The sequence below is a fragment of the Grampus griseus genome, assembly GCF_964374135.1.
Source record: "Grampus griseus genome assembly, chromosome: 4".
Lineage (NCBI taxonomy): Eukaryota > Metazoa > Chordata > Mammalia > Artiodactyla > Delphinidae > Grampus > Grampus griseus.
In genome coordinates this window covers 29,511,336-29,532,537 of record NC_138997.1, presented here as the reverse complement: position 1 = coordinate 29,532,537, position 21,202 = coordinate 29,511,336, and the positions used below count along the sequence as shown (strand labels likewise).

Below are 21,202 nucleotides of genomic sequence, written 5' to 3'. Positions count from 1 at the left end.
AGAGGGAGGGACGGAGGGAGGGATATTGAGATTTATGTTAAGGAATTGGCTGATGTGATTGTGGAAGCCTCCAAAATTTGCAGGCTGGCAGGTGGAGACCCAGATAAGAGTTGATGTTGCAGTTTGAGTCCAAAGGCAGTCTGCTGACAGTATTCCCTCTTCCTCTAGGGAGGTCCTTTCTTTTTTTCTATTAAAGCCTTCAACTGTTAGGATGAGGCACCCACATTATGAAGGGTAATTTGTTATATTCAAAGTCTGCTGATTTAAGTGCCAGAGTAAGTGCTGACCTCATAGAATGATTTGGGAAGTATTCCCTACTCTTTAATTTTCTTGAAGAGTTTGTATAGAATTATTATTATTTATTCTTTAAGTGTTTGCTAAAAGTTACCAGTGAAGTTAGCTAGGAGTGGAATTTTCTTTGTAGGGATGTTTTTAGCTACAAATTCAATTTTCTTAATAGATATAGGGCTGTTTAGATTATCTGTTTATTCTTTGATAAGTATTGGTAAGTTTCTATCTATCAAGGAATTGTCTGTTTCATGTAAACTGTCAAATTTATTGATATAAAGTTGTTCCTTTATTTTCATTTAAATATCTGAGAAGCCTGCAGTGATTTTACCGCTCTCATTTCTGACACTAATACTTTTTCTTCTTTCTTTTTTCCAAATCAATCTGGCTAGAGGTTAATCAAATTTATTCATTGTCACTGTTTTGAGATCTTTCTTCTTTTTGAATATAGGTATTTAGTGCTTTAAATTTCTTCCTAAGCACTTTCAGTTTAATGTCATTTTTATTCAGTTCGAAATACTTTTTTCTTTTCATTTCTTGTTTTATCCATGTGTTATTTAGAAGTATATTCCAGAGATCTTTTTAAGTTTGAATTTTAATTTTTTTTTTAATCATTAATCGCTGGGCTTCCTATGCTAACTTGGCCATGGGATTCTTTTCTTTTTTAAAAAAATATTTATTTATTTATTTGGCTGCATATGATCTTAGTTGCGGCATGCAAACTCTTAGTTGTGGCATGTGGGATCTAATTCCCTGACAGAGGATCGAACCCTAGCCCTGTGCATTGGGAGCGTGGAGTCTTAGCCACTGGACCACCAGGGAAGTCCCTGTTTGAATTTTAATTTAATTTCATTTTGGTCTATGAGGATCTTTGTATGACTTGAATCCTTTAAAATTTATTGAGACTTGCTTTATGGTCCAGCATATGGTATATCTGGGTAAATGTTCCATGCACACCAGAAAAGTACATGTATTTTGATGTTGTTTTGTTGGATGGAGTGTTCTATAAATGTCAAGTAGGCTAAGTTGGCTACCATTTTTCAAATCTTCTGTGCCATTACTGCTTCTTTGTCTACTTGTTCTGTCATTTATTGAGATATGATTATTGAAATCTCTGACTATAAATATGCTTTTTTCTCTTTTTCTTTCTTTGTATTTTTATCATTTTTTGCTTCAGGTATTTTAACTCAGATATTAAGTTTATCTATATTGAGGATTTTTATGCCTTGTCGGGGAATTAATGCTTTTATAATTATGTTTTTTCCTTTTTTTCCACCTGGAAATGTTTCTTGATCTGAAATCTACTTAGTTTGATATTTATATGGCTAATCCAGCTTTCTTTTACTCTGTGTTTGCATAGTATATCTTTTTTTCCATTTTAATTTATCTATATCTTTATAGTTAATTGAATTTCTTATGTACACAGTATGATGGATAATTTTGTGTCAACTGGTTGGGCCGTAGTTCCTTGATATTTGGTCAGACATTATCCTGGATATTTTTGTGAAATCATTTTTTGAATGTGGTCAACATTTAAGTTGGCAGACCTTGAATAAAGCAGGTTACCATCTATAATGTGGGTGGGCCTATCAAATCAGTTGAAGGTATTAATAAAATAAATAGGAATTCTACCAACACAATGCCTTTGGACTTGGGTTATGTTTTCCTCAATCTCCAGAGTACTTGTCTATCCTGCAGATTTTGGACTTAGCCTCCACAGTTGTGTGAGCCAGTTTTTTAAAATAAATATCTGTCTCTGTATATATACACAACCTGTTGGTTCTCCTTCTATAGAAAACAATGACTAATACACACAGTGTAGTTGGATGTTTTATTTTTTAAAATGTACTCTGAGGCACTTAGTCTTTTCAATGTGTTTTGACTATTTACTTTTAATGTAATTATTGATTATAGCTTTATTTTCATCTAAGTGTTTTATTATTTATTTGTCTCAGTATAATTTTTCCTTTGTTTTTCCTTTGCTTTGTATTTAAATTCTTTTAGAATACTTTGAAAATTAATTTCTATTAGGTTTTGGATCTATCTCTTTGTGTAAATTTTTATTGGTTGCTTTAGAGATTTCACAGTATACCTAGAGTTAATATTCTGTGTCTTCAAATAAAATATGGAACCACTGCAAGTATATTGATACCTTTAAGCTCCACCATTGTTCCTTTTTGTATCTAATGTATCATAAGCCTCTCTAGACAATGTTATAATTTTTAATTTCACTTGTAATATGTAGTTTAAAGAATTTAAGAGGAGAAAAAACTTATGTTTATTCAGATATCTATAATTCTTTTACTCTTAATTCATGAAGGAAGCATTTCTTGTTGAGTAGTTTTGCTGGAAACATGATTTCTTAGTTTTTCTTCTGAAAATGCTTTTATTTGGCCTTTGCCCAAGGATATTTTTGCTGCATGTAGAATTCTCTGTTTCTAGTTTTTGTTCTTTCAATACTTTAAACTATTTTCCCGCTGTCTGTTGGCCTCCATGATTTCGAAGAAGGAAACCTATGATAAATCAAATCTTTTCTCTGCTAAATATAATGTATTAGATTTTTATATTTGCTTTCAGGACACGTTCTTTCGTTCTTCCCCAACCATACTCCCTGAAATTTCATTTTCTTTTTTTTTTATCACCAAGTCTGAGGAGTTTTATGCTCTTATTTTAAAATATTTTTTTGTTTCAGGTGTATCTTTCTCTTTCATTTTGGATTTCTAGTGGCTTGAATATTAGAGGTCTTAATGCACATCTCCCTCAGCTTCTTTTTAGTTTATTTCAATCATTTTTGTCTCTGTTCTTCAGATTTGATACTTTCTATTGATATAGAAATTTGACATGTATGATAAACTTGATCTTCAAGTTTATAAACTTTTTCTTTGTTTTTTCTATTTTGATGTTGAGCCCATCTCATGAATATTTCAGCTCTTGTACATTTCAGTTGTATAATTTCAATACAGTTAATTTTTATACTTTCTTTTGATGAGAACTTTGTTTTCTGATCCACTTAGACTGTGTTTACTTTTACCTTCTGGAGCATAGTTATAATAGCTTTAAAAATCTTTGTGGGATAATTGCAAGAATTGCCTATCCCATCAGCATCTGTTCATTGTGTTTTCCCATGAGAAATTGTCACATTTTCTTTGTTCTTTGTACATTAAGTGTTTTTTAATCTATCATGGATGTTGTGTTATCTTTTTTTTAAAATCAACTCTGGGACTTGTTATGATCTGTTAACAAATGTTGATTTGTTTTGTTTTGGTTTATTTTGGCAAGAAGGGTCAGACTGCAAGTTCTGCCTGTCCTTTGTGGATGGTGGTTCTGATGGCACTTCATTTTTAAAACCTCTCTTGTCTTGCTTTGGGTTTTTCTTGTACATGCACTACTCAGGGATTAGGCTGAGAATTGGGTGGTAATTCAGGTCTTCTTTCAATTTAGAATATTAAATTATTATTCTGGCCTGAGTCTGCCCCATACATTGCATCTCTTGGGTCAGTTTAGGGCTTTTGCAGGTTTTTACACAGATTTTGATGATCCTTCTCTCCTGTTTGCTCCTATTCATGACTCTCTCTAGCCTATAAGGACCCATTTTCTTAGTTCCTCTAACCAGAAGGACAGTTTTTCTCAGAATATTAGCTACCCGAACTTCTGACAGAAACGAACTCTGAGACAGGGACCCACTCATGGGTCATATTTACAAAAGAAAATTGAAAATTGAGACTCTTACTTCTGAAATGGGTAATCTGCAAGTATTAACTCCCCTACCCCAATGCACCTAGTTTTGTTTAGTCTTTGGAGTACTTTGGAGGTTGCTTTTTGTGTTTTTTCTATAGTTGTGGTTCTAATACACAAAATAGAAAGGCTGTATTATCCTTACGCCATCTTGGTTAGTCAAGGTATCTATTAAGTTCTTTGGCCTATTTTTTTAAAAATCCAGTTGTTTGTTTTCTTATTGTTGAGTTTTAGAGTTCTTTGCATATTTTGGATAACAGTGCTTTATCAGATGTTTCCTTTGCAAGTATTTTCTCTTAGTCTATGCCTTGTCTTCTAATTCTCTTGATACAGTCATTTGCAGAGCAGTTTTTAATTTTAATGAAGTCCAGCTAATCATTTATTTTTATTGTGGATCATGTCTTTGGTGTTGTAAGTAAAAAGACATCACCATACCCAAGGTCATCTAGGTTTTCTCTGTTGTGTTCTAGGAGTTTTATGGTTTTGCGTTTTACATTGAGGTCCATTTTGAGTTAATTTTTTTTTAATTTAATTTTATTTATTTTTTTATACAGCAGGTTCTTATTAGTCATCCATTTTGTATCCATCAGTGTATACATGTCAATCCCAATCTCCCAATTCAGCACATCACCACCCCCACCCCCTGCAGCTTTCCCCCCTTGGTGTCCATACGTTTGTTCTCTACATCTGTGTCTCAGTTTCTGCCCTGCAAACTGGTTCATCTGTACCCTTTTTCTAGGTTCCACATATATGCGTTAATATACGATATCTGTTTTTCTTTTTCTGACTTACTTCACTCTGTATGACAGTCTCTAGATCCATCCACGTTTGAGTTAATTTTTATGAAGGGTGTAAAGTCTGTGTCTAGATTCATTTTTTGGATGTGGATGTCCTGTTGTTTCAGCATCATTTGTTGAAAAGAATATCTTTGTTAATTGTCTTGCTTGTGCTCCTCTTTTGTCAAAGATTGGTTGACTAGATTTATGTGGGTCTATTTCTAGGCTCTCTGTTGATCTATTTGTGTATTCTTTTACCAGTACCACACTATCTTGATTACTGTAGCTTTACAGTAAGTCTTGAAGTCAGGTAGCATCAGTAGCACTAATATTCTGTAGGGATAGCCCTGCTTTCATTTCTGATATTAGTAAATTACATCCTTTCTCTTTTTCCTTAGCTTGGATAGAAGCTTACTGATTTTATTGATCTTTTTGAAGAAGCAGCTTTTGGTTTTGTTGATTTTTCTCTATTGATTTTTTATTTTCTATTTTATTGATTTCTACTCTAATACTTATTATTTTTCTCCTGCTTACTTTGAATTGAATTTTCTCTTCCAGGTGTCCTAGAGTGAAAACTTACGTTATTGATTTCAGATCTTTCTTCTTTTCTAATATATGCATTCAGTGCTATAAATTTTCCTGTAAACACTGCTTTTGCAACATCCCAGAGATTTTTATAAGTAGTGCTTTCATTTTCATTTTGTTGAAAATACTTTTAATTTTTTGAGATTTCTTCTTTGACCCACATGCTATTTAGAGGTATGTTGTTTAATCTCCAAGTATTTTGGGGGTTTTTCAGTTATCTTTCTGTTACTGATTTCTAATTTAATTCCATTATGGTCTGAGAGCAAACTTTATATAATTTCCAGTCTTTATATTTGTTGCTTATGTGTGTTTTATGGCCCTGGATGTGGTCTACTTGGTGAATGTTCCATGTGAGCTGGAGAAAAATGTGTATCCTACTATTGTGGAATGAAGTAGTCTATAGATGTCAGTTATATCCTGTTGATTGATGGTATTTTTGAGGTTAACTATGTCCTTACTGATTTTCTGCCTGCTGGATCTGTCCATTTTTGAGAAAGGGGTTTTGCAATCTCCAGCTATGATAATAGATTCATCTGTTTCTCCTTGCAGTTCTGTCAGTTTTTGCCACACAGTTTTAGGCTCTATAGTTAGGTGCATACATGTTAAGGATTGTTATGTCATATTGGAGAATTGACCCCTTTATCATGATGTAATGCCCTTCTTTATCCCTGATAACTTTCCTTACTTTGAAGTCTTCTCTTTCTGAAATTAATATAGCTGCTCTTGCTTTTTGATTAGTGTTAAATTAACATGGTATATTTTTATCCATTCATTTACTTTTTATCTATATGTGTCTATATTTAAAGTGGGTTTCTTGAAGACAACATGTAGTTGATAAACAAGTTTTTAAATGTCAGAAATGTATATTAAATTCACCCATATCTTACTTGAAGTTAGGTTTAAAATTATGTGACTATATGAAAAAATATACACGAGTATATCTTAGGTATTTACTTTTGAAATATATACTCATAGTAATTTGTTTTTAATTTTTATTTATTCAGAGTTATCTATAAACTTATGGCATCAACAAGTGAAGGAATCAGAGTACAAGCTCTCAAGGCAATGGGCTATTTTTTAAAACACCTGGCCCCAAAGTGAGTATGCATGAAATCTAAAATGGACTCTTGTATATTACATATTTATTTTATAAATCTTGGGAATAGTATTTACGTTCTGTGGTTACCCTCGTCTATCTTTTATTTATTTTTATTCATAAAATGCTATATAAATTTAATCCCATTTCTGCACATTAAAAATGAAGTAGGGAGCAGGAGTATATTGTTTATGTTTTTATTTAAATTTTCCTTTTGTGTTGTTTATTGTAAGAATACATTTGTATAAGTTGAATTCTAGGTAAATCTAGGTAGGGACTTCATTTCAGGTGGCTTGATCATTTTTTGCTTTTTACTATAAAGCTAACATAGTAACCTGGTTATTTGTCACATGCTGTGTTCTGCTGTATGTGTAACTAAAACTGAAACTCCCATGTTTCCTTTTGTCTTAGCTGAATACAGATATTCATGTCCTACCTATCGTTCCTTATACCAGAAATGGACACCACCAAATTTGTCCAAAATGAACAATTTTGGTGGTAGAAAAGTATTGGTAAACTTGTAATCTTTATTTTGAATCCAGCTGGCTGACTGTAAATAAAGTTTCATTGGAACACAGCCGCAATCATTTATTTGCTTATTATCTATGGCTGTTTATACATTATAACAGCAGTGTTGATTTGTTACTACAGAGAACATATGGTCCACAAAACCTAAAATATATAATATCCGGTCATTTGCAGAAAACATTTGATAAACCCAGGGGTAGAATTAAGTTTGTGATCCTTCAGTTTCTAAAGTTTTGCTTGGAAGTTTAATTTAGTATTGATATATTTATCTTTACAGTATTCGTTTAAAAATTCTCTTGCATGTCTTCTACCTTTTCTTCCACATTGTTTTTCTACTTTACTTCGTTGGCTTTAGATTATTATTTAAGGTAGAGCTTAGCTCATGGCTAATGGAGAGAAGCAGCTAGTTAATAAATAATTGTTTTGAAGGTTTTGGTGACAGTTTTTGCTGTGCTGTGGCATAGCCAGTCATATTTTTTTAAAACTTCAATTGTGCCTATGTATTTGTAGTTTGTATTTCTCTATTAAAGATTTTGTGGCCTTATAAGTTCTAGGTCTAAGAAAATTGGGGCATTATTGAGTTGGAATTTGTTAATAATGTGAAAAACCTTTTTGTGTCTCCTTCATCAGCATGCATACTAAATAGTGAATAATAAAACTCTGCATTTGATTTTCTTTTTTCTATGTAATTGCAGAAGAAAAGCTGAAGTCATGCTTGGACATGGATTGTTTTCATTGCTAGCTGAAAGACTCATGCTTCAGACAAATTTAATCACAATGACCACATATAATGTCCTATTTGAGGTAGGAATGTAGTTAGAATTTAATCTTCCTAATTTCTTATGAAAATACCTGTATAATTGAGTTGGTAGTGTCTAGATGAAATAAGATCATTTAGGTTTGATGTACGATTTTGAAACTAGCTATATAAAGGAAATGTGGCTGCATCTTAATAAATCTATTATTTGGTGAATTTCTAAACAGTGTGGACATCTCTGTTTAAGTATTTTCTCCATTGTATTGGCTGTTTGATGTCTCTCTTTTTTTAAAAAAATATTTATTTATTTATTTTTGGCCGCGTTGGGTCTTCGTTGCTGCATGTGGGCTGTCTCTAGTTGCAGTGAGCGGGGCCTACTCTTTGTTGCGGTACGCAGGCTTCTCATTGCAGTGGCTTCTCTTGTTGCAGAGCATGGGGTGTAGGTGTGTGGGCTTCAGTAGTTGTGGCACGCGGCCTCAGTAGTTGTGGCTCATGGGCTCTAGAGTGCAGACTCAGTAGTTGTGGTGCATGGGCTTAGTTGCACCTCAGCATGTGGGATCTTCCCGGCCCAGGGCTTGAACCCATGTCCCCTGCGTTGGCAGGCAGATTCTTAAGCACTGTGCCACCAGGGAAGTCCCGATGTCTCATTTTATAATCAAGTAAAAGTAGAGTTACAATGTTGAAATTATTTATTCCGTATAATGCAAGAGATATTTAGCATGACAATACTGGACTGTATACTTAATGTTGTTCAGTGTTGTACTTAAAGTTCATAAATAGTGATGGTAATACAGTGATTATGCTAATACAATCTACTGTTTCATTTCTGTAGATTCTTATAGAACAGATTTGTACTCAGGTGATACATAAACAGCATCCAGATCCTGATTCTTCAGTTAAGATACAAAATCCTCGTATGTATTTAACATACTTTTATTTATTTTTTTGATATTTGCTTTTTGTTTTTCCACCTTTATTGTAATATAATTGACATAGAACATTGTGTACTTTTAAGATGTACAATCTAATAACTTGATATATATATATATGTTGTGAAGTGATTACCACAGTAAGGTTAGTTAACACATCCATCACTTCACACAGTTATTTTTTTTGTGTTACGTGTAGTGAAAACTTTTAAGATCGACTCCCTTAGCAACTTTCAGATACATAATACGGTATAGTTAACTGTGGTCTCCAGGTTATACATTACATACACAGAGCTTATTCACCTTATAACTGGAAGTTTGTACTCTTTGAGCACCTTCTCCCATTTCTCCCACTGCCTTCCTTTTTATACTTTTATAAGTAGATTTTGTTACTAAAAAGGAAAATCACTGAAGAACCTGAAGTTGGTATTGTTGAAAACACATTGTTCAAATAATATTTCATTATAGGCATTAATATAATACTAGTTTTATTTGTGTTTGATGTTGAATATAACTTCACATTGACTTTAGGTTATGTGGAAATGTTTATATAGAGGTTTTGAAGAATTATATGCATAAGATCTTGGGTTTTTAATATATGTTCAGATTTTTGGTAAAGTTTTGATTGCACGATTTAGTGATGTCAGGCTAAGTTACATGGACCATGGAGGTAGCTTTCATCTTAAATTACTGTCAAGTTAAGAATACCAAGTTTGGAATTGAAAAATTTCCATCTTCTTTATTGTTTATGCACTTAGTCTTGGTTACCAGTCTTTTCTTTTGATATTTAGAGTTCTTAAACACTTATAAAACGTGTACATTTCTCATCTTTTTAAGATTATTGATATTAAAATAACTGTAGTGTTTCAAAATTTAATTACCTTTTGTGTGGTGAGTTATGGTCATGTTTGTGGTACTCTATTTCAGTACTAATTTTAAAAACACATGTCACATGGTTAATTTTTCTCAGCCTTTAGGGAGATGTGGTGTCATTATTTTAGAGAGTAAAAAACCTTTATTTTATTATTTTTAAAATATTTATTTATTTATTTGGTGGCAACCGAGTCTTAGTTGCGGCACATGGAATCTTCATTGCAGCATGTGGAATATTTTAGTTGGCATGTGGCATCTTTAGTTGCGGCATGCAACATCTTTTAGTTGTGGCATGCAGGATCTAGTTCCCTGATCAGGGATCGAACCCAGGCCCCCTGCATTGGCAGTGCAGAGTCTTAACTGCTGGACCACAGGGAAGTCCCGAAAATACCTTGATTTTATATATATAATATAAAATGTATTTTATGTAGCTATGGAAAAATGACTTACTAAAGTAAAAATTTTAAAATATATTATCTATGTAATATACTGGCAGAAAAGATAGGCAGTGTAATGTGGTGTTTAAAAACATAGGACATCTAGCTTTTCAATCTAGTCTACATGTCTTAATAGTTATGTGATTTTTGGGTAAATTAATTAATTTAGGTGTTCCTTAGTTTTCTTGTCTCTAAAATGGGGATAATAATAGTATCAACCTATCATTGTATAAGGATTAAATGTATTAATACCTGTGTTTTCTTAAATATTTTGTCTCACAATAGTATATCCTCAAAATTAGTGGCTATTATCGTCATTATCATTATTATGATTATCATCATTGTAATCATTGTGCAGGTAGAGAAAATTTGAATTTGTCATTTGAAGAGTTCAGAAATTGCTCCTAAAATATCATTAAATTTATGATAAAAGTACCTTCATATCTGATATTTTGAACTTGTTGCTTCAGAATCACCAAAAACCTTGGCAAAGTGCTGGTTTAGAAATCCTCAATTTTTAATTGGGTAAAACTTTGACATATTATTTAATTTTAAATTCAGGGTTATAGCTGTTTTTGTTTCTTTAAAGTTCTGTATCTCAGTAATTAAAAGAATTTATTTTCTTAAAGTTAGTACTAGAAATTTATACAGCATTATATTTAAGACCATTACGGTAGCAGTTTTATTTGTTCGGAGTGTTAAATAGGTTTTAATTTCCTTTTGATATTTTTGTATCTAATTTTAGATTTAGAATTATGGAAGGAAATCTTGATAGCTTTTAAAATTCACAATGATAAAGGAAAGAGTATGTGCATAGTATAGATTTTGTTGAAGAAGCTGAGAATTTATTCTCTTTTTTCTGAGATTTTGATTATATACAGATATTTTTAAGGTCAGTTTTACTAACTGGCAGAGATAAGGGAGACGTGTCTGCAATTTTACCATCATTTAATTGTTTACAATTTAATTTCATTTATTATAACCTTTTAAAATTTAGCTTTACACATTCTAATGACAAAATTAAAAAATCTCTTTCTTGTTTATGGATGTTTTCTATGTATTGTCAGTCTTGGCTCAGGTGATTTTTTTTTTATAACACAGAAGAGGATGTTTTCAGTAGACATTTATGTCAGAGAAATGAAAGAAATTGAAATATACTGATGATATTACATTATGAATTTTTTGTAATGTTTTGTTTTTTACTAGTTTATGAATTGTCTTACAGAGATACTAAAAGTAATTGCAACCCTACTTCGAAATTCTCCCCAGTGCCCAGAGAGCATGGAAGTTCGCAGAGCCTTTCTTTCTGACATGATTAAACTTTTTAATAACAGCAGAGAAAATAGAAGGTAAGCAGGATCAGAAAGCATTTATTTGCAATATTCAAGTCTAGCTTTGAATAATCCCATTTTTTCTAAGAAAAATTGCTTTAAATACCATGAAATGAATTTTCTATATGCTATTTTCATTAAGGTATACAAGTAATGTACCAGTTAATTGAGCTTTCAATACCACACTGTTTAATTGTTTTCGATGCATAATAAAGGTGGTTGTTTTGTTTTAAACTTTTACATTTTTAGAATTCTTTCAGGTGATTTATTTTTTTAAGTAATTCCAAGTCCTCTTACAATTTTCAGGAGCTTGCTACAGTGTTCTGTGTGGCAAGAGTGGATGCTTTCTCTCTGCTATTTTAATCCTAAGAATTCAGATGAGCAAAAGATAACAGAAATGGTATATGCCATATTCCGAATCCTACTTTACCATGCAATCAAATATGAGTGGGGTGGCTGGCGTGTGTGGGTAGACACTTTATCAATCACACATTCAAAGGTAAGTTGTTTAAAATGAAAGTGTATTTTAGCATCTTAAATGTCTGTAATTTTGAGTTTTATTCTTCAACAAAATTTTATATACTTAAAATCAAGGAAAAAAGGCAGATTATTCTCTGGAAATGCGGTGAAGTGAACAACTAAAAAAGGGAATAACTAAAAAGAAATATAAAATATTTCCAACTTCTTCTCTATCAAAATAGTTTTGTTCCAAATGTCATTTTCATGCGTGCTTAAGTTGATAAAGTGAAACCTTATAACACAGCATGAAGGAATTTATATTTTCAAGTAGCCATTTTCAAGATATGGTTCTCTGAAATTTGTAGTATTTTGAAGCTTTTTGAACACAAGGTGGCGCACAATATTCAGAGATGAGAAGTTATTTTAGTAGTATAAGGTGGTTGACTAAACAGAAAAAGCTCTGGCTAATTTTGCCTTTGCTCATGTTGCAGTCAGTTAAAGAACTGGTTTAGAAGAATCACTAATCTTTCTCTTTTTTTAAACTTAAGCCAGTGTTAGTTATTTATGTATAGCTTTTGTTTAAAAATATTAATGAAATGTCCTAGAAATACAAAAAAGTATAAGGAATAATGTACCTACCAGTGTTTATAGAATTGGGTTCCCTATCCCAATTGCTTTGTCTACCATTTTCAACCCCTCTCTCTTCTTCCACTCACCTGAATTTGGTGTTTTCATTATTTCTATGTCTTATTTATGTTTTAACTATAGAAACACACAGACACACAGACAACACACTAAAGAATTTTATTTTTCATGTGTATACTTAATATGAATGGTATTGTATTAAATGCATTTTCCAGCAACTTTCTATTTTTACTTATCATTGTTTGAGATTCATCCATATTGACCAATGTAGTTGGTCAATTTTCTCAATTGTATGTATTCCATGGTATGACTTTATCTGCTTACCAGTTGATGAGCATTTTTGATGCGTTTTGTATATATTGGGAAGTTTCTCTCTATATATGTTCCTAGAAGTGGAATTGATGATTTGTAGGGTGCAGATGTTAAACATTACAAGGTAATGCAATTCCTTTTCCAAAGTGGTATATCAGTTTACATTCTTGCCAGCAATGTATAAATTCTCATGGCTTCATATCACCTTATCACTTGTTATGGCTAGAGTTTAAAAAATTTTGCAAATTTGATGAATTTTAAATGCTGTGTTTCCATAATACTAATTTTCATTTCTTTGTTGTTTTGTGGGAGTTCTTCATGTATTCTTGGTCTTAATCCTTTGCTACCTATATTGTTTGTGAATGTCTTCTGTCAATTTGTTGCTTGTCTGTTTATGTTTGGAGTTTTATGTTTGTGTCTTCTGAGGAAATTTTACATTTCAAATAATGTAGTAAAATTTATTAGTTTCTATTATGGTTTATGGTTTTTATATCTTGTTTAAGAACTCTTTCTATATATACACAGAAGGAATATAGTTAACAAATAAATATTAATTATAAATTGACTAGAAGGATAAAGAACAGAATTGATAAATTTGGTATATCTTTAAATGTTTTATTGACTATCATAGTTATTACTCTGGAATATTTTGCCATTCTATTGGAATATATTGTCATTTCCTAAATATATGTTTTTGAGTGTTTGAATAACTTTTAGCTATTTGTAAGTACGTAAGAGTTATTCATTCTTCTTCCTCCTTCTTCAGTGAGAGGAAGGTGTGTTATTATCATAAGGATTTTACAAAGATATCTTAGATTGGAAGATATTACTCTACAGATTTATGTTTGAGAATAATCCAGTGCTAAATGAGGCAAAGATGTGATTTTCTAAAATGGCTTTGTTTTAGTCACTGCATTTTTAAGCTGACCAGTTTTAAGCTGACCCCCTAAGGCAGGGTTCAGCCAAGCATGGCCTGAGGGCCAAATCTGGCCTGGCCTGTTTCTGTAAATAAATTTTTATTGAAATACAGCCACCTGTATTTATTTATGTATTTTCTAAGACTGCTTTCATGTTAAAAGCATTGAGTATTTGTGACAGAGACTCTTTGGCTCCCAAGCCTAAAATATTTACTATTTGGCACTTTACAGAAATGCTTTGCCACCTCTTGTCTAACTTACTTTAGTTGTGCTGATGCCCAGCTATTCTGGTTTCGGTTGTAGTGGGCTACTGCAGTCTGGACTGATTTTCTGCTAGTATTATTTTTTCCCTTTACAAGAGATAATGAGAATAACGGTTGAGTTTTGGTTTCACATAATTTGGATTGGACTTCAGGTATATCTGGGAGAATTCTCAGTTAGGGAAGTGCCCATATAAATTAGATTTTAAAAAATTTCTACATATTCTATGTTAATTCAGCACTTTTGTGTACACTCCAGTTTGTCGTGTCCTTAGGAAGAATGGCTACAGGAATGTAACCTTTAGAGCAGTAATTCTTGAAGTACAGCCTGAAGACCTTGGGAGCCCAGGAGACCATTTCAGGGAGTGGTGAGGTCCTCCTTTTCCAGCTACGTATCTAGTTAGAGGATGGATTTTTTTCATGTAGTGCAACCAAAACAATATAATACAACAGATTGAATACAAAAACGTATATTAGAATGTAGCCATCTTCTATTAAACCAGAATTGAAAGAGATTTGCAAAAATATGAAATAATAGCGTTCTTCTCATTATTATTATTATTGTTTTGAAAAAGTCATTTTTCAAAAAATATCTTATTTATATTAACATATACTGGGTTTATTGCTTTTTTGAAATGAATTAATATTTGTAGAATTTCGTAGTTTTAATTTCTAATATGGTAGCTAGTAATAGACATACCCCATATAAGTAAAGATTTTCGGGAGGTACCAGTACTTTGGATCCTGAGACTAAAATGCTTGAGAACTGAAATGATAGGCTATTTAGGTCCAATAGCCTAGTCTCGTCCACAAAACAAGAGTCAGACCTGGAGAAATCTCAGGCACCTTTGAGCTATTGAGCATTTATGGCTAAATATTATATCCAGTCACCAGTCTATTTGTGTAAGTAATGAAGAGAACATGGGCTTTGGAGACAGGATAGTCCTGGGTTTGAATTCTGATTTATAGTCATTTTTAGTTGTGTAAACTCAGGGAAGTTTCTAAACTTTTCTTAACCATCGATGTCTAATCTAAAAATGGTAAATGTGGTAATATATGTGTATATCTGAAGTTAGGAGTTAATGAGTGAAATCACAGGAAATAGAATTAAACAACTATTTTCCTTTGTTATAGTTCTGTCATTCCTCCTGTTAATTCTTTTGTTCTCATTCTTACTGCCAGCATACTAGTTAAGGCCCTAGTCACTTCATGTTTGGTATAAATACAGCTTTTAAAATGAAGAATTAATTACATCCAAAATAATTTGCATGACATATATGCTATGAAGTGTTATAAAGGAAACTGTGTGACTACCCAGCTTAAAAAAGGTTCTCCCTTTCTAATAACTACCCTCTTCAACCCAAATCTAATCATCATTTTGAATTAGTGTTTATTATTCCCGTCTTGAAAAAGTTAAAAGAATGTATTCCTAAATAATATAATCTCTCATTTTACCTGTTTCTGTATTTTATGAAAGGGACATCATACTGTGTGAGCTCTTTGTTACTTATTTTTTCTCATCAAACTTTTTGTCTCTAAGATTCTTTCTTATTGTTACATATAGCTTTGCTTCATTCATTTTCACTGCTATGAATAATTCAGGTGCTCAAAGGCAAAGGTTTTAATACCCCCCTTCTCTCTCCTCTCTCTCCTTCTCCCCTAACCTCTTTCCCCCCACTTCCTCACTCCCTGTCTTCCCCCTACTTTCTTCCTCTTCCCAATATCCAACGAATCACCACCCAACCCCCTGCATTGGCATTGACTGTGGATACCTGGTGCAGTCTGTGCTACCCTCTATCACTGCCTAGCTAGCTTGCTCCCTCTTTGCTTATTTCTCTGTTTCTTCTTTTAGCCACCATCTCCTTCTTTCCCATCCCTCTCCTTCTCTTTCTTTGTTTTTCCCTCCAGTGTTCCTCCACCCTTTCTGTACCCCCTATCTTCTCTCTCCCCACCCCTCCCCAACCTCTTCTTTTTCTCTGTTTATATTTGTTTTGTCTCTGCTCCCTTCCCCCCTCTCCCCTGTCTGTTGGTCAGACCCTCCATGGGCTCTCTTACTCGTTTTCAGTCACTCTGTGTCTAGGTCTTACTCCAGTGGCCCACCTCTTTTCTTCCCCTTTCTACCTTTATGTTTTCTCTTTTTGTTCTTAACACTCCTCCCTTTTGTTTTTCCTGTCTTCTTCTAGTTGAGTACCTTCAGGTTTACTACGAAAGATAGAAAGATGAATCCGGAACAGATCTTATCCTGAAAGAAGTTACTTTCTAATATGGGAGATAATACATGTACTGAAAGACAGGGCAGGAAGGAATAAGTGTCCTAGAAGAGAGATTCACAGTGAAAGGAGAGGGCCTTTGAGAGGTTTGTAGAATGGATGTCATTTGACTACAACCTTGAAGGGTAATAAATAAGATTTGGGTACGTAGAGACTGGGGTGATGAGAATCACTGGTGGAGGAATTGGCATAAGCAGAGGTGCGTAGATAATTTCCCTGAGGGAAAAGCATGTGGAATTGTTTGGTTTGCTTAGGGGTGTGTAAAGTACATGAAGAAGAGCAGTAATGTGTCATATAGGAAATGTAGACTAGTATTTATTTAAGCAAGTATGATCCTGTAATAACTCTCATATTATATTCTTGGTCAAAAGTGGCTGTTAATTGTAAGCTCTCAGCAGGGATGAAGGGTTTTATACTTCGTCATATCTCCCGTAACTGGGCATAGTGCTGAGTGCTTGGCAGTTGCATGTTAAATATTTGTTTCAGGAAGGAGGAGGAAGGACTACGCCATCATTGTTTGGGGCTATTTGGTTCCACTGTCATGTGGCGCCATGCCACCCTGTGTGTGCCTTAGTGCCTCAGTCTTCTCTTATCCACGACCCAGGAAATAGCTGTAGCAGCTGTCTTTAAATTACTTATGTCAGAATCTATGTCTGTGTCTATCTGAGTCTATGTCAGAATCACACACAGTATGTTTTAGGGATCATCTCATCAGAGGAACGTGGGATGCACATCTTCTAGTTTCTTGGACCCCACCTCAGAATCCTAATCTGAATCTCGTGGTATGTTCCTAGAAATCTGCATTTTAAAATAAGTCCTTCTTATGTACTCTAAATTTTGAGGGCCCCTCAGATTGTACAGGGAATTATTTTGACTAACTTTTATAAAATTATCCCCTTCCCACTTTCACACTAAGATGCTAATAATAATATACTCTTTAGAAAGCATAATGAAGATAGAAGAAGTCTATGTAAATTAAATATGGACCCCAGTTATGACCCCTTAATACATTTTTTATCATAAAGGAAAATGTATTTTTTCTTTCTGGGAGCATATTTTAAGGCACAGAAAATGTTAAAGGAAGAAATATAAACTACTTTTCTTATGAAGTATCTGAAATCAGTATTTTTTAGACTCAAATTTATACACAAGAAACCCAAAACAGGCTTTAAGTTTTCTGTGTGAATTTATATATATATAAAATTAGTTCATATTTTTCTTTACTCCAGTGACTTAGGGCTTTAAACAGATCTTAAAACCTTTGCAAGGAAAATAGGTACTTTACGGAGAGGCTTCTTTTGCCTACTTTGAGCCAAGAACCAGTCTTTGGCTCAAGTTTTAGGATTACAGTTATAAAATGGAGTAAACAGTGATTAAGTTCATGTAGAGTATTTTGTCTGAGTAAAACTACACCTGTCCCTTTTTGCTGTTAAAGTATACTTTAAAGAATAAGTGCTGAAGCTTTACTTTATGAGGGGGAAAAGAAAAACTTAAAGTTACAAGTTGCTTCTTGTGATTTTCACCTTTAATTTTAATGTTTCATAAATGTCTTTCAGTTTTATTTCTCTTTTATGAATTTTCTTCATTGATTAAAAAGCTTTTTTCTCTTTAATGAAGTTTATATAAAGTAATTAATTTGAATGTAACTGTTAATTTTTTTTGAATTTTAATATCTTGACATCTGTTTTTAAAGTAAAATGGAAAACTTATACTCTAAAGCTCTTCAAATCAATATTTAATAAAGTTTAGGATGGAGCTGAAGTGATTGAGTAAGTAGGTGAACAATTTGTAGCATGCTGATAAAAGTTCTGCTGAAATTATTGGAACCAAATTTTTTTCTCTGAAGATATTAATTCTAAAGGTTTACAAATATTTCAATGCATATAATACTGAAATAATGTATATTTTTTCCTGTTTGCAGTCATTTAAAATCTTAGTATCACAGATTTATAACATGGTTCTTCATAAAGAACTGGTGTGTAAAAAACTAACATTGCAGAATTGGATAGCTTTTGCAGAGTTACATCAGGATACATGTAGCTGCTATAAAAAGCCAAAGAAACTCAATTGCAATTTTATTGTCCAGTTTGATAGATATCCTGCCACCTTTGTAGCAGGGAAGCTGTTTGTCACTGTATCCCTCTCCTCCAACAGCTGAACTAGGTTTTATAAGCAGTAATGGGCTCTTCTAGTGTAACTGTACTTGGTGTGTTTTCTAGGTTTTTATTATTCCTCTTTTTCTTTACCTTTTTTTAATGCTTCAAATTGAACATTATCTTGAGTAATTAAATAATACTGTTTTCACTTGGTACGCTAAAATGCTTCTACTCTTTAATTGAAATTTAGATTAAGGCATTTAATATATTCTGAATTGTAAGAACTATCCAAAAACATTTTTTTCTAAACAATAAAACTAAAACTGTGTTTTGTCTAGGCGGCCTATATTGCCAAGGTAGAATCAATCTATGACTTAAAATAATCAACAAGTAAAAGTTTTTTTCACTTGACTTAAAGATATGATATGACGTAGATTTTTCTCCCCAGATGATAAATTTGGGGTAAAGTATTTAGTTATCTTGGATTATTTAAATTATCTTTAGATTTATTTGCTGTTAACAGCCTGATGAAATGGCTTAAACATAAATGTCAGTCATTTTATATAAGAAGAAAGTACAGTTTAGGTTGGGTAAAAAGCATGTGGAAATCAGTTTTGTTAGAATTCACTAAGTGGTTTCTTAAAAGTATTTTAAAAAATCACAAGGTATAAACTGGCAAATATAAACATGCATGTATTTGTATGTGTGAGTTTATGGTGTCTATGTAATAAAATTAAAAGCTACATATTCTTGTAAGAAATTTCAAGAGTTATAAAATTTTCATATTTCATGGATTGTCAGTATTTTATACTTAATTGCTAAAGTATTCGTTGGCTTCAGACTTTTTAAACAAATAGTATTTATTGTTTTTTTATTTGTACAATTATATGTGCTCATTGTAGGAAATGTGGAACCTACTGCAAATGTATACGCACAAAATCCAGAAATCACCTCTTATCCAATCACTTGTGCATGACTTAATATTTTGGTGCAAGACTTTACAGTCTTCTGTATATAAATATACACATACATATAATTATTTTCTTATAAAACTATAATACTTGTTATTTTACAGTACTCTTTCAATTAATGATACACTTCTTACATGAATTTAATGGCTGCATATTATTAGGTATATGTATATTGCATAATATTATGGGAGAAGTAAAGTTAAGAACAAAAGCTGCAGCTTTGATGTAATGTCTGAATGCTATCAGACCACATGTAGTTCTAGGAAGGAATGATTGAATAAATGATTCAAGTTTACTCTTCATATTCTGGCATTCTACAAAATTTTATTGGAAAAATTGGTGGAGGTGATATTTTAAAAATCTGTTGAGTTGTATTATAGTGTATTGCATATGCACTATAGTTTAATTTTCCCTTGTTTTTGAGCAGTGATGAGCCTGCGCCTGTATAACTGTCTCTTATTTTGTAGGATAAATTCCTAAGGTTCGATTAGGAGTCTGCACATGTTTTTAAAAGTTTTAGTAGGTATTGCTAAGTTGCTATCTAAAAACTTGTGTATGAATTTATATTCTAGCTTTGCACAAGAGTACCTGTCTGGATTGTTCTTAAGAAAATAAAATTGGTCAAGATTAATCTTTGTAAAAACGAAAAGATTAGTAAGTTAGTAGCTGTGTGATACTATTTTATGTCACTGTGCTTCCTATCTTCATGCATATAAAATGAGGGTTATGCTACCTGTCTTTTTAGGGTTGCTCTGAAGATTGTCTCAATATATGCCAGATGCTTAAAATAGTGTACACTAAGCATTCTGTATATCTCAGCTGTTGTGCAAGTATTTAAAAACATATCTGGTATTGCCCATCAAAATGAGCTTAACTTAGTATTTATTACGTGTATATTTTTAGGCATGTTGTGGAATAGGGAACAATTATTGATTAGATGGAAGTTTTCATACTTTAAAGAAGTTGGAGGGAAGAATATTGCTTTAAGTAAATTTCTTTTAAATTAATTCTAGAATGTTTCCATGTGTTAGTATGATTTATAGAGATTAAGAGAATACTAAGTTGGTTGGAAGGCTTTCTTTAAATTGCATCCTCACTTGGTGTTAATAAGGAAGTGTCGTTCAAAAATCATTTTATGAAAGAATAAAGTTTGTTTTTATATTTACTAGCATTGCTTACTAAAAGGGGTGAGCTTCAGACCAAAAGTTGCAACTTTGATGTAACATCTGAATATCAGACCACTTAAAATTCTAGGAAGAAATAATTGAGTGAATTAATTTGCTTTTTATATTCTGGATTTCTCTAAAACTCTGTTCAGAAAAATTAGTGGAGGTAATTTTTAAAAAATACATTGAAATTAATTTAAAATGTAGTTGAAGAGAACCAGAGTCAGACAATAGTTAAATTAGTAAAATTAGATTTTATTCAGGAACTCTTGTAATAGGGGAAAAAAAGACCTGAGTGTAGAGATTGGCTTAATTCTGAATACAGCAAGGAGAAATGGGGATTTTATAGCCACGGAACAAGGTAGGAATGGGGGGAAGGGCTTCAGTAGATGGAAATTTAATAAGAGGAAACATGTGGGGTGGGGGAGATTCTGGTTAACCGGACTTCAACAGGATTCTTGCTGAAGACAGGCCAGGCTGATTAGATATCACCTGGGAGATGGTGGGGAATGAGGAACTGATCAGATGTCAGTGTGAACAGATATTGAGGATGGGGGATTCTCTCTAAACTGACCTAGGATTCTTGCTGAAACTCAGAGCTGTAGGTCTGACGAGGACAGAGGGCCCAGGTGAGACGAGGATTCAGAGCAACCTTACTAAAATTTGGTTCCGGAGAGAGTGTTTGTCAATGTAAACAAAAATACAATTGTATTACTTTTAAATTTGTTTTTTTCCCTTCCTTGGCAGTTTGTATATAGGTATGTCCCATTT

At 32.6% G+C, this 21,202-nt stretch overlaps 1 protein-coding gene across 1 annotated transcript in view; it reads left to right on the top strand.

Moving 5' to 3' along the window:
• The window catches only part of LRBA (LPS responsive beige-like anchor protein), a 600,745-nt gene that overhangs the window by 11,088 nt on the left and 568,455 nt on the right, over positions 1–21,202 (top strand). Inside the window, exons 6-10 of the mRNA XM_082652852.1 lie at positions 6,389–6,481; positions 7,704–7,812; positions 8,598–8,679; positions 11,230–11,353; positions 11,642–11,834. Of these exons, the coding sequence (XP_082508978.1) occupies positions 6,389–6,481; positions 7,704–7,812; positions 8,598–8,679; positions 11,230–11,353; positions 11,642–11,834 (601 nt within the window). The remainder of the gene's footprint in view (positions 1–6,388; positions 6,482–7,703; positions 7,813–8,597; positions 8,680–11,229; positions 11,354–11,641; positions 11,835–21,202) is intronic.